Raw genomic sequence first — 15,225 nt, forward strand, 5'->3', positions numbered from 1 at the left:
CGGCTGTTCTCCTTAATACATACAATCAGGGTTTGAACTCCTACATATGTATATTTTAGAGTAAAAATATTGTTCTTTAAAAAAGATGTCTGGGCCACCTGGGTGGCTGTCAGTTAAGCAACCAACTTTGGCTCAGGTCATGATCTCACAGCTCACGAGTTTGAGTCCCGCTCTGGGCTCTGTGCTGACAGCTCAGAGCCTGGAGCCTGCTTCAGATTGTGTTTCCCTCTCTCTCTGCCCCTACCCCCCGCCCCCCCCCCCACTCTCTCTCTCTCTCAAATATAAATAAACATTAAAAATTTTTTTTAAATGTACAAAACTTTATAAAGTTTATTTATGTATATGATACCTGCATATTTATGTTAGAGGCCGAGAAGAGGCACGATCTATTTATTTCTATCTATTCTTAGCAAAAAGACCACAAAGATACACAATAAGTGTTCTTAGTGTTTCTCTTTAGAATACAGGTAATTTTTACATTATGTACACATTTTGGAATTTTACAAATTATTCTTAAGTATCATATTACTTTTAGAATCCAGAAGCAAAAATACAAACTTTTTTTTTTTTCAAGGTAAAAAAAATCGCGCCTTGTACAGAAATGTCACGGAGAAGCCTGCCAGGTCTCGCGGGTGGAGCACCTCGGGGAGGGGCGGGGCGGAGTCGCGCGGAACGTGACGTTTCAAACCTGCGCGCCCCCAGCGAGCGCACAGACCGGCGTGGTCTCAGATTGGGACGTTTGGACTCGGGCCTGTGCAGATGCAGCAGCTGGGAGTCCAGAGCTTCGCCCCGCCCCCGCTGGGTTGACCCACAGCTCAATAGGTAGGAAGAAGTTCAAGTGCGCTCAATTAAAACTTTTCACTTTTACTGGCTGGGTGGGAAGGAAGGGTGGTGACCTTCAGGGGAAAGCACAAGTAAATTGTGGAAACCCAGGGCTTCTGGTCTTCCTTCGCACCGAAGAAAAAGGAACGTTGCTTGTAGATAACCCTAATAAATAGCCGAGGAATCATTTTTATGCAGGCAGTTGAAAGATAGGGAGTTCCAAAGTGTTTCCCTATCCAGTTCACTGACCCGCCGTATCTCATTCCCACTTGGATGAGAAAGGGAAAGCTAGGATCATATTTGGTTTCTGAGTAATAGATTTTTTTGTTGTTTTGTTTTATCCTAACTTGTATTTCTCAATGAAGTGTATATTTTGAGGACATCTACCTGTAATCACGTGAAAGATGATGACTATTTCACAGTACAGAGTGGTTTTTTTGTTTGTTTTTTAATCATTTGCAGTAAGAGATGTTTGTTGTCTCCTTAACTCATGATGTGACCGTGGACTGAAGATATTGAATGCTACTGAGTAGTAGGCCAGGAGATAATCTGAGCTCTTTTTCTCAGACACAGACCATTGTCTTCCATCCATGTATTCTAACATGCCTGGCATAAAATGTGTTGTTCCATGTATGAGTGAGTGAATCATTGAATCTGTGAATGAACGTCGTTCACAAGGAGCCTACCGTGCAAAGGTGGTTCAGCATGAGCAATGAAAAATAGCTGTCAACCTTGCTTAAACTTGCACATTCCTTGGGGTACCTGGGTGGCTTTGTTGGTTGAGCGTCTGAATCTTGATTTTGGCCAGGGTCATGATTCCAGGGTAGTGGGATCAAGCCCCATGCGGAGCCTGGCGTCACACCTCCCCTCCCTGACCTGGGTGTGGAGCCCACTTGAGATTCTTTCTCTCCTTCTGCCCCTTCTCCCCTGCTGTGCTCTCTCTAAAATAAAAAATAAATAAAGTAAAATTTCACATTCCTTGTTTATGAAGTATTTATAGGTATCAGGAAGGATCTCTGTTTTTAAAACACCAGCTAAGTGTTTGCCATTTTCAGTAAGCCACTAGTTTGAAATAAATGCATGAAAATTTATTTCTATTGATAATTTAACATTTTCTGATTAAATTTAGTGTGCTAATAATGTTATTATGCACACCAAAGGGCTTTGGATCTTTCACATTTCACCAGTTAGACCTTGGATGCCATTCAGGTGCTCATTTAAATATTATTGCAGGCTGGATGTACTGCTTTCCTCCAAATGGAAAAATTAATTTGATTAGGACCCAGTAATAATATTTTACAGGGTTATGTTTTCGTTTTTGTTTTTTCATGTGTGGCAAGAGCTCAAATATCTTTATAAAGTGAAAGGTAAGAGAGAAGAGAAAAAGATTGTACTGGAAGGAAGAAATGGGCCAGAATCCTTCAAACTACCTAACTCTATACACATTCTGTAGTTTTCTTCATTGGCCTGATTTGAATAAAGAATGGAATATTGATTCTGATGGGGGATAAAGGGACTCAGCTGAAGGCAAGATTATGTTGTGCAGTGTTTCACAGAAGTTTAAAACAGTTTTAAACCTCTTTTTCAAGTGCATAGAACCAACGTAAGTTGGTGAGTTGCCATGGTGTGCAACACAAGTACATAATCAAGACAGAACTGAGATTTTTTTTGTTCCCAAAGTGGACTTTTCATTTAAGTACCTGTTCAACCCTGCTCAGTCTGTTACTCATCAGTGTTATTATAACCAAATGGCTAAAACTTCCAGTCTGGTCATTTTTAAAGATATTTCCAAAGAGAAATAATTTTAAAAGACACTCAGGAAAAACACCTTTTTATTTTTTTTTGCCACTGTTCAGAATGAACTGCTTGTAAAAGAAACTGCCCTAAATGCATAAAGTTATTCATCTTCTGAGCAGTGAAACTAGCACATTGGACATTGATTACAACTTAAAAGAAAACAACAAATGAACATGAATCCTAATCAGGAGATATAGAACCTTCAACTGATCTCTAGTCATAAACCCACAGTTTATTCCTTACTGCAGGAGAATATTTTCAAATTAAGACACGATGACTAAAACCACATCTCTCTACTAAAACCACATCTCTCTACTAAAACAACATTCTCTCTAGAATTTGACTGCAATTTCTGTCTTTATTTTTCTTTTATGTGACACATCAGTTGAAAATAGATAAATAGGTGCCCCAATAAAGGTAGGCTATGGTAACAAAAGCCATACAAACACCATATGCTCAAGGGTTTTTAAATCCTTTTATATCCGGGAGCCCAGAATATTGTCTCTTTACTCGGGTAAAATATATTGAGTCATCTTCCTGGAAAGTAACACTCAAGTTATTACATTTTGCACCTATGAAGAGCCTTTTTGAATTTTTTCAGGGATGTTAATAAAATAAAATACTACAGCAGTCTAGCTTAAAGATCACTGAAGGAGAGACTATAACTTATCACAGCTCTGGCTAAATTTAAAAATATACATGATAAATGAGCATGATCCAGGTGTCCAATATAAAGAACATTTTCCTAATTATCCAATTTTTTAAAATTTCTGAGCAATAACAGCAATAATAAAAATGGCAATAACAATATTATAATAGTTAACATTTATTAAGCACCTACTATTATCAGGTAACCTTCTTCTGTTACTCTTCTCAACAACCACATGAGGCAGATATTATCATTAACACCATTTTGTAAATGAGGAAACTGAGGACCCAATGGCCATGATTGTTATCAACATCATCCTAAATTATATGGTGGGAAAAACTGCTGTAAAATAAACATGATAGCAAAGATTCAGCTTTACCTCTACTACTTTTTAGAAAGGCTTGGGCATAAATTTATTTACCACCGCATGATGTGATATACACTTAGTATGAAATATCTTAGAGTCATGTATTTGAACCACCAGTATTTCACAATTTTAGGCAATTTTGAAAGGTAATTGAACTGATTTGACACAGGATATGTATTAGAATGTGTCCCTTTAACCTTGATGAGTAGAAGCTGAAATCACATTGCAACCTAGAATTGCATGACAAGTAGAAAATTGATTTAAATAGAATAGTTCTAAGTAAATAGTTTTAAATAGTTTTTAAGTAGATCATTTTAAATAAAATGTTTCAGGAAGACTAATATTATAATTACTAACAGAAATAAAAATCACTAATAGAAATCAGAGCTTTTGATTTCAATTTCTTTTCACAGGTGAATTAGTTGTTCTATCTGGCTATTTACTTAAGTTAAGTAAAAGTTAAATCTTAATAAATAACAACGTTGCTTATTAAATAATCTCATTGACACATTGCTATTTATTAAGGTAAATAAGATTTGTTTATTTAAGATTTACTTAAATAAGTTGTGCATGTGCCTTTCAAGAGTAAACATTGATATATGGAACCAAAATTTAGAAACTAAGATTAAATTTCTTCAACAGAGGAAGGGAATTGCATATAACTCTGTTTGAGTTGGTGTTTTTTAAATGTGTTTGAAAATATGGACTTGAAAATGCTGGTCTTACTTTACTTTAGGCACCTTTAGTTGTTACTTATTAGGATGATAGCTGCACATGTTAGTTGGAAAGTTACTGGCACTCAACCTGGGCCTGTGTTTCTTCGCTAGAATAACTTTCCTTAGGAAATTCCACATTGTGGGTGTTCATCTGATTTCACATGCATGAATGCTTCAATGCTTTCCCACTAGTTAGCACTTAAATTCCTATTAGCCAGCATAACTCAAGCAGAAGAATTCAATGATGTCTTTAAAGATCACCTAAGTTATAGCTTGAGAAGACATTGTATTGTCACCCCCTTCCAAAAAAAAGTGCATTTAAATTGTTAAAAATCAGCTCAATTTTGTTAACGTGAAGGTGTAAGGGATAAAAACCATGACATAATAACTACTTCACATCCCTGTAGAGCAGACATTTGGAAACCTAAATTTTAATTGTAGGGGAAAAAAAGGGGATTGCAATAGCCCATGGCCTCCACAGTCAGCTCTCAGTATATTCCTAGGCTGAACATACCTAGTCTTTACTCTTGGAAGGTAAGGGTGTGTGTGTGTGTGTGTGTGTGTGTGTGTGTGTTTTGAGAGTCCACAGAATACTGCTCAGAGAAGGAGAATGCTAGAGGAAGGAACACATAGAAGGCATCTAAATCTCCTGAGGTACTAGGGGCAAGGCTTAATTAAAGATTCTCAAAAGTTCAGATCTCAGTTAATGTCCCCATATTTTATATTAACTAATGTAATCAACAGTGAAGGGAACATTATGTTAAACATGAGGGTCATTACCAGCCTAAGGGACAAGATTTTATATACATTAAAAATGATACTATTTATGAATTTAAACATTTCAACCTATATACAGAATCCCTTCAGATGTTGCCCATACATTCATTGACAAATTCCATAAATGTAGAAAAGTAGAGATAATCTGAAGTTCATAGAAGCTTTATCTTTTCATGCAGTTGCCATTTTCCCCCTTTTCTCCCAGAAATTCTATCTTCCATGGGCCTTGTTACTTTGTTGTTACAGAATCTGTTCAACTACTACCCATGCTAACCTGGTCATCTGTCTTTGTTCTCATCTTCCAATGGCAGATGACTACCTCCGTTTTCCACTCATTTTTCCGTCTCCCTAATTCTCAATTTTTTTTTATTCTCTCAGATCTTTATTATCTATAATATGCTGTCAGGAATAGTGGGATAGAATTGGGGGTGGGGAGGAGAGAGCTATAGTTTGAAAAAATCTCCCTTCTGTCCTCAGTATTGAGACATCCTTCTTCACACCTTTTCCTTAGGATTGAGTATTGACTGAAGTAAGGTTGGTCCTGAGGTCATTGATCTGGTCGTAAGGTCATCATACTTACCAATTAATATATCAAACAGTTGTAAGGAGATTGGTCATAAGTGAGGAAGCACAGAGGGATTTTTTTTCTTTCATCGTAACTAAACTTTAAAAAATTATGATAATGACAGCAAACAACTCCTGCATATCCCATGCAGTTTGTGAAATTTCAAGCTGTCCTGGTCTGTCATTTTCTTAATGTAAACCTTTTATTGATGTATAACATATTTAGTAAAGTATACAAATTGTAAATGTACAGTGTGATATAGATCAATAGATTGATGAATGGATGGATAGATAGATAATAAATGGTGATATCAGTAAGCCCAGGAACACCCTCCTGGCCCATTTCACTTACTACCCACCCTCTCAATAGTAACCACTTTTCTGACTTCTAACACCACAAATTAATTTTGACCCTTTTAAAAATAAATTATACAGCGTATATTCTTTTGTATCCCTCAACATTTTACTTGTGAGATTCTTTCATGTGATTGCTTGTATTTGTAGTTCATTTATTCTAGTGCCATATAATATTTTTTCATTATATAAATATTCTACGATTTATATCTCTTTTCTAGTGTTGATTGACGTTGGAATATTTTTAATGTTTTATTGCTATGGATAGTGCTACTGAGAACATTCTTGTCCATGTGTATTTTTTATCATAAGTATGCATTTCTGCCAGGCTTATGGGGGAAAAAAAAATTCCCCAGACATAGGGTATAGGAGAAACTAGGTGCTGCCAGTTTTCCAAAGTGGTTGTACAAATTTGCATTCATATAAACTGTATGTAATAGTTCCAGTTACACAATATAATTTCCAACACTTGGTATCGTCTATCTTTTTTATTTTAATCATTCTGGTGGATTTGTGGTTGCATCTAATCTGGGATTTCAATTTACATTCCTTGGATATTTAATGAAGTTGGCAACTTTTTAATAAGTTTATTAGTCATTTGGAAATCCTTGTTTGTGACACATCTACTAAAATTTTTGATCCATTTCTCTACTGGATTTTCAGCCTTTTTCATATTGATTTATAGAAGTCCTTTAGATATTCTGAATGAGTCTATGTCAAATATTATGTATTACCAGTATTTTCTCTTATTCCATGAACTGCCTTTTCATTTTCTTCATGGTGTATTTTACTGAAGTAATGTTATTACTTATAACCTACTCCAATTTATTAATTTTTGTGTCCTGCCTAAGATATTTTTGCTTACTCCAAAGTCATGAAAATAGTTTATGTTTCTTTTTCTAAGAACTTGGCTTTTATGTTTAGTTTTTCAATGTATTTGGAATTAATTTTTGTGTATTATGTAATGTAGGAGTGAAATTTATTTTTTCCATTGGACTTAGCCAAGTACCATTAATTTAAAAGACCATAATTTTCCTCCTTTCATGGCAGGGTCACTCACCTCATAAATTAACTGGTCATTTATGTGTGGGTCTATTTCTGAGCTTTTTATTCTTTTTAGATGGTCTAATTATTTACGTTTGCATCAAAACCATCATGCTTTAATTATTGTAGCTTTGTAATAATTCTCAATTATTTGCTTAAATTCTCCAGCTTTGTTTTTCAGGTTTATCTTGGCTATTCTTAATTCCATATAAAATGTGAAGTTTGTTGTGGCTTGACTTACAACTAAGCTATGTTCAATTTTGGTAAAGGTTTCAGGTACATTTGTAAAAGAATGCACATTCTGATGTTCTTTGATGCAGGATTCTACATGTATCAATTAGGTCCAGTTCATTACTTGTGTTACTCAGAACGTCTGTGTCCTTAAAAGTTTTTTTTTTCCTTTCCTTTTCTTTTTTCTTTTTCTTTTTTTTAGGATGAGGGGTTCTGAAAATCAATCAGCTATTGGGAAAGTTCTGTTAAATTTTTTACTATGATTGGAGATGTGTTAATTTGTCCTCTTATTTTCTGTGAATTTTTTGCTTTATGTATTTTAAAGCCATGTTATTGACTGAATACAGATTTAGAATTATACTATACTAGTTATTATACTACACTAATTATACTAGTATAATTATTGTTTAAAATATCCTTCTATATCAGTTAAGCTACAGTCAGAAAACAGAAACTACATTAAACAGATTTACTACAAAGAATTGTTAACTGAATTAAAAAGTGACTAGCTACTAAAAAGAGCAGAAAGAGAACTCCAAGGATTATAGAGTTAGGGCCTGAAGCAAGCAGGCTACTCCTCTTAGAGCTGAGAGAAAGTAAACAAAAAAAGAATGTGGAATCTTAGAGGAGGTTCTGCAAGGCTAAGATTCAAACCTCTGAGCAGAGGATGTACCTGCCCTTGGAACTCACTGCCCACAAATAGTAACTAAAATGAGACTCCCTTACCTGGCAACTGGAAGAAAAGTGAGGATGTGATGAGGAAACTTGCCAAAAAGACCCCTTTTGTGAGGGTCACAACAGCAGAGATAAATGCTGCCTGGACTCTTACAAAATGCTGGCTTAGATCCACAAGCTACTGGTTGAACCAGAACACTAGAAGGAAAAGTCCTTTCTTTTCCTTGCAACTTTGCAGTGTTTCTCTAGTACCCTCTATTGGTAGCCAGCTGGAAAAAGAGAAATGTGGTATGCAGAATTCAGTTCTAGTAAAAATGGGTGAAGGATACTTTTGGAGTTGAAAGACAGTAAATAAATAACTACCACACCTTGTTTATGTCTAGTAATGCTCCTTACTATAAAGTCTACTTAGTCTGATAAGAGTTAGACCCATCACATTATCCTGGTTGATATTTGCATGCTGTGTCCTTGTGCATAGTTCTATTCTTAACCTTCCTATGTTCTTATATTTAGGGTATATCTATCATAAGCAGAATATAGCTGGGGTTCATATTTTTTCCAGTGTGATAACCTTAGACTCTTAATTAGAATGTTTAATATTTTTAAATCTGAAGTAATTGCTGGTACATGTTGGTTTCTATCTACCATATTATTACCTGGTTTTTATTTGACCCTTTTTCTTTCATTTCTTGCCTTTATTTTTGGATGAATCAAAAGTGTTTAGTTTTTTCTTAATTAATTTGTTAGTTATACATTCTTTTACTATTCTTCGACATTGGCCCTCCAAATTAGAATATGAACGCTTTACTTATTACAATCTAATGGAAATGATTTTTTTACCAAATTCCTACTAATTTTAGAACACTAGAATTCTTTAATTCCATTCACTTTTTCTCATCTTTTGTATCATCATTGCCATTCTTTTAATTCTACATATATTTTAAACTTGGTTGAAACGTTTCTGTTATTGTTTTATACAGTCAGCTGACAATCAATATTCATTTTTATGTGTATATGGCCATATATTTAATTCTGCAGTTATTCCTCATTCCTTACTGCAATTCTTCCTTGATTCCTCTTCATTCTCACTCTGATCCTTCTCGGGTTCCGACTACACTTCTGTTAGGTTTTTTCACTGTATTCCACATTTCTCTGAAGTTCCTTTATATTTTTCATTACTCCACTTTTCTGCTTAAATTCAGATATTTTCTACTGTTCCCTGAATTTACTAATCCCCTCTCTTCTGCACCTAAAAATCAGTTTGTGTAATCTATCTAATGACTTAATCTCAGAAAGTGTATTTCTCAGTTCTAGAATTTTTATTTGATCATTTTTTACAGATTTGAATACTCTAATAAAATTCCTTATTTTTCACCCCCTATTGTTTTGATATTCAAAAAATTAGAGTTATTTTAAATTCTTTAACTGACTCAATATCATGTTTATCTATGGGTGCATTTCTGTTATCAACTTTTGGCTTCTTGGTTATGTTATCTTGGGGAGTCTGGAGAGCATACTTAATAATTTTTATTAAAGACTGTATATTATGTATAGAATATTATAGAGGATTCAGATGTATCTTCCTCTGTAATGAACTCATCCCTCTCTTCACTAGACAGATAACATGGAATTTCATCATAATGTAATCATAAACAGTTCCAGGTTGAGGCCGGGTTGCAACCCTGGAAAGAGTCTACCTCTGTCTCTGGTTCAAGGACCTTCCTCCTGCAGGTCCCTGTCACAAGACTGCCAAAGTTTGCATTGGCTTGCAGTCTTTCCATGTAGGTCTTTAGCATTCTGCCTCATTAAGCCCTAGAAAATGGCATTTTTTGAGGTGGTAAACAACTCTGTGTGGTTTTTTTTATCACCCAAGGGTGCTTCTTCCTCAGCTGTGATGCTGAGATTCTTAGTTCCCTCCCTATGCCCAAGTGGCAGATGCCCCTAGGATGAAAATGGCTGTATGCTCTCTTCATTTCTCATTGCCTCCCCAGTGCCCTAGTACACTCAACAGATGATTTGGTATTTTATCCTGCTTTTCTGTTTTTTCTCAACAACTGTTCTGATCTGCTGCAAACTACTTTCCTTCACCCCTAGCAGCTGACATGTAACCACATAGTTTGAATGATATATTTTGGCAGATTCAGATTGAAAAAATTACTAATTTATAAAGTATGGCTTTGTGTTAAGTTTGATACACATCAAAACTTCTTTCTAAGCAGTTCTTTGACTTCATGGTTCTCTTTTTCTAAGATTAATTAGGAAAATACTAGTGGATAATTAATATACAATCAGTTTTCAAATATTTCTCAATTCCATAAACCTGTAAATCTTCATTAAGTGTAATTGAAACCTGATTGAACAAGTAAAAAAATGCATTTATAAACTATTTTGATATCTCCTCTGTCTTAATTCTAAAATTAATTTCTCCCTCAGACAAATGCATTTCTGCAAAAATAAGTATCATCACTTATAAATCACTTATTAAAAAGAAATCTTCAAATAATAACACTAAAAAAACATAGAAGGAAGAAATTAAATTATTATTTTTCTTTACACACACACATATATATGTATATACACATATATATACACATATATATACATATATATAATTTTTTATGAGAGGGTTAAGGGGCAGTGTAGTGTGTATGGTAGAGGAGACCCAGAGAGACCTCTTCACTCTCTTTAACCCCTTTTTATATTCCAGAGGAAATTAGAGGGAAACTGGCTATACTTCAAAATGAGGCTATGTGTTTCAAACCTGGGAATGTGTAAGAGGGGATCTGTGCTTTGAGCGACCTTAGCCAGAGGCAGAGGGGTATTGGAGGGGGTGAAGGGAAGATGCGTGGTACTTACCAACTTGTACCTTTCACTGGGAAGGAAGGCAGCAACCAACAGTAGTTCACAGGCTTATAAACTGGGTCTGCTGCCTTCAAGAAGGGAGGCAAGGAAGTCAAATTAAATATAAAAAAGTTATTTGTGCAACAATAACTTAAACAAATATATACAAGATCCAAAGATTTCTATTTGAAAGCACCTTATAATTACATCATCTTTAGTAAAATATCAAACTGAAAATCTTGAAAGAAATCAGATAAACCCTACTTTTGACTGGAACATTTATGTGAAATGTCTTGGCATGCATAGATAGGCAGATAAATAGATCTCTCTCTCTTCCTCTTCCTCTTTCTCTTCCCTATCAGGTTCTATGGTAAGTGAGATACAACATTATGCCATTGATTCTCAGGCAAATCACGTGAACAGTCTTATCCAACATTTTCTGAAGGGTTAGTTTCTTCAGTAAGAAAACAGAGTTAGGATTTGAACCCATATCTCTCTACGTCCAAAAAATGTGACCTGTCCTCTATGCTACTTTGATTCTTAAGCTTGGAACACCCTCCCAGGAAAGACATATAGCAGCTCTTATCTCTGGCTTTCAAGCTTCTATGAAGCACAAGCCATGTGTCCATCTTTGTAATCCCCAAGGAATTAGCCCAGTATTTTCACTTAGTAGGAACCCCACAAGTGTCTGTTTACTGAATGGATGAATGATACCAATAATCCATCCTTATAAACTTCATTTGGGGAAGGTAAGGCCTTAAATGTTTCTTTAGCATCAACAGCTAATGCAGTCTCTGTCTTCCTGGCAGTCAGCTTCATCAGCGCCAACTCAGGGACCAGTTGTACCTCAGCAAAATAAAACATATGAATGCGCTGGCCCAGGGCCAGCATGTTCACCAGACCACTGTGTCAGAATCCCCTGAAATAAGCTGACCATGAGCATGTTTAGGACACCTGTAAATAGCATTACCCACAAATACTTTTCTGGAAAAATTTGGTCTAGCATTTAACACTGCAAAAAAGTAGTTATCATAATAATATCTGAACCTTGTTGAACACTTTAAAATTTTATTTTATGGTTTGGCAAGGTTTTTACCTATTTATCTATTTATTTATTTATTTTACTAATACATTTAATTTCAAGTGGTAGGAGGGTAGAGTAGGAGACTCAGAATATAGTGCATATATAGTAACCATATTAAAGCTTTGGATCTCTTGTATTTCTACTATAGCCCTCCTCTGCTTATTAAATATGCAGATACCTATACATCACCCCAGACCTAGTGAGTCAAAATCTGTGGGGCCTGGAAACTAAGAGGCCTCAGGGGATTCTGATGCATACTAACATAGGATAGCCGACTGAATCATAAACTCTTTGAGAGTAGAGGTGATCTCTGGTTCAACATTGCATCCTGGTGCTGACACAGATCATGACAGAGAGTAGTTGCTTAGTCAATCATGAATGAATAATTGAATGAATTAATGAATTCTTAACAGGTGGATATTTTTAAATCACCACCGTGTCAATCTACTCTTATCTTGATCCAATGAGTTTTTTGCTTCCAACTAATGAAGATACTATGTTTTTAACAAATAAGTTTTGATTACATTTAATGTGGATGTGATGGAAACCTAGAACCAGACTCTGTTACCACCAAGTGGGGATGTGCCTTCTCTGCCCTTATCTCCAAAATGAAGGAATTAGAGTAGGTATGCCTTATGATTCCCTTCTGTTGCTAAAGATTTAGTTCTCTTATTTTTAAATGTCTTGAAACAAAGTAGTGCCTATTACTTAAATGTTTTTGTACACTTTTACTTAATCTGTATTTCTCAAAAACACAGGTTTTACTTTTTTTAAAAAAATTACAAAATGAAGATATATGAAGTCAAGAAACAATAGAGTATTTCACAAAAATGCATGTTTTTATCAAATACTTTAGTGATGGTCAACCCTCCATCTAAGCAGTCTAGTAATACTATAAATTGAGAAGAGAAAATCACCATTTTGCAATCATCATAGTTAAGACTGGTCAGGCAAGAATCATCAGTGGATTCTAAACAGAGAGCGAAGTTTTATGAGGAGCAGAATAATTGCATGGTCTCAAAGTATCTCCCCAGAGACCACTTTTAAGTTGCAACTGTTCCAGAAATCTAACATCTTGACCAAGTGATTAAAATTGACATTACCAAAGAAACACAAGTGGACACTGGGTGCCTCCAAAGTGATACCTAGAAAAAGACACAATATCATTATGTAGCATTCTGACTGGGTATGCCTAACCTAAATCTAATCATGTAGAAATATCAGACAAACCCAAATTGAGGTAGATTCTAAAATAGCTGACTCACATTCTTCAAAAATGCCAATGCCATAGAAGACAAAGAAAGGCTGAGGAAGTGTTCCAGAGCAAAAGAAACTGAAGAGACATGACAGCTACATGCAATACATTATCTTAGGCTGAATCTTATACTGGGGGGAAAAATACTAAAAGGACATTATCAAGACAACTGACAAAATTGGAATCAGGACTATAGTTTAGACAATAGTATTGTATCAGTGTTAAAGTCAATACATTTGATAAATATATTGTGTTACATAAGATAATTACTGATTTTAAGAAACGTGCACTGAATTAATAAGGGCTAATGAGGCATGATGTATACAACTTACAAATGATTCCAGAAGAATAACTAATAAATGTATATGTCTGTGTGTCTGATATTATAATTCTTGATATATTCTCTTATTCTTGATATTATTCTTATAACTTTTCCATAAATTTAAATTATTGCCAACAGAAAGTTGGTTTTTTTATTATTATTTTTCTTTTTTAATATACAGTTCCCACTTCTGGACAGATTTAACTTTAAAATATATTTGAGAACAATTAAGAAATTAAAAAAGGGTAGATCAAAAAATAATAGGGGTGCCTGGCTGGCTCGGTCAGTTGAACGTCCGACTCTTGGTTTTAGCTCAGGTTATGATATCATGGTTCGTGGGCTCAAGTCCCACGTCTGGCTCTGTGCTGACAGCGTAGAGCCTGCTTGGAATTCTCTCTCTCTCCCTCTCTCTGCACCTCCCCTGCTTACTCACTTTCTCTCTCTCTCAAAATAAATAAATAAACATTAAAAAATATGAAATCTTCATGGTTACTGTTCATTAATTTTGTGACTCTACAAACAAACACTGAGCTATCCAATATATGTTTTTTTCATTTGTAAATGGCAATTGTGATAACAATTCACTTTGTGTATTATGGTGGGAGGCAGTGGAGTGAGGTAGAAAGTACTGTGAGAACAGCAAGATACAGTTTATAAGTACTAATTTGCTGTATGATCATGAGCAGGTCATTTCACCTGCCCAAGAATCCATTTCTGCATCAACAAAATAAGATTAGATATGAGTATGTTGAAAGTCTCTCCTCCTACAATTCTGAGTTATAGTTTAAGAAACAAAATGTGAAAATCTAAGAATTAAGAACTGTATCAACAGAATTAAAGAGGTGAACAAAGTTAAAGGGAGAAAATTTCTTTACACATCTGTACAGTCTTGATCTCTTAAATAAATGGAAACTTGGAGCACTTCAATAAAAGAACAGAGCAATGTTTGCCAAGAAACAAAACAAAATTTGAACTTTCTCTAAGGATATCCATGAATTTGACAGGCTGATTATATTTAGGTTTCAAAGAGAAATGTAGCCAGGGGTGCCTGGCAGGCTCAGTCTAAAGAGCATATGACTCTTGATCTGGGGTTGTGAGTTTTTGAGTCCCACATTAGGGGTAGAGATTACTAAAAAATAAGTAAACTTGAAAAAAATGTAGCCAAATATCTGTGAGGTACACTGAAACATTACTTCCCCTACCTGCAACAGCAAATGAATTATTGTTTTTTACCATCAAATTAGATTAAAAACTTTAGAGAAGTACAGTCATGCCCCCGTGGACTACACTTGTAAAGATAGTAAGTTGTGCCATTATCACTTTCCCAAAAAGGTCTTAATTTTCTAGTGCTTTTGGTTCTATATGAGCCATATTTTATGACAACAAAGAATTGGGGAAACAAATTATCTGTTCCCTAATAATGATTAAAGTAGAAGAGGCCATGGTAGGTGTGTCATAAATATTGTTGACTTAGGGTAGCAAACAGTAAAAATAGAGAAAGAAAAAGGGAAGGAAGGAAGGAAGGAAGGAAGGAAGGAAGGAAGGAAGGAAAGAAAAAGAAAAGAAAAGAGAAAAGAAAAGAAAGGAGGGAAGGAAGGAAGGAAGGAAGGAAGGAAAGGAAGAAGGAAGGAAAAAGGAAGGAGGAAGGAAAGGGAAAGAAAGGAAAGGGAAGGGAAGGGAGGGAAAGGAGGAAGGAAGAGAAGAAAAGAAACAGGATGCTACAGTGC

General features: G+C 35.1%; 1 protein-coding gene across 4 annotated transcripts in view; it reads left to right on the forward strand.

Annotated features, from left to right (window-relative positions):
- The first annotated feature begins 549 nt into the window (after positions 1-549).
- The window catches only part of SPATA16 (spermatogenesis associated 16), a 240,811-nt gene continuing 226,135 nt past the window's right edge, over positions 550-15,225 (forward strand). For 2 of the 4 annotated variants that reach the window (XM_078432155.2, XM_078432156.2), the window contains exon 1: positions 551-822. In XM_078432155.2, coding sequence (XP_078288281.2) covers positions 602-822 — 221 coding nt within the window. In that variant the 5' untranslated portion in view covers positions 551-601. Of the gene's footprint in view, positions 823-15,225 lie in introns of all 4 variants that reach the window. The other 2 variants (XM_078432157.2, XM_078432154.2) reach the window with 2 other exon arrangements.

This window comes from Panthera onca, chromosome C2 (assembly GCF_046562875.1).
Source record: "Panthera onca isolate mPanOnc1 chromosome C2, mPanOnc1 haplotype 2, whole genome shotgun sequence".
NCBI classification, from domain to species: domain Eukaryota; kingdom Metazoa; phylum Chordata; class Mammalia; order Carnivora; family Felidae; genus Panthera; species Panthera onca.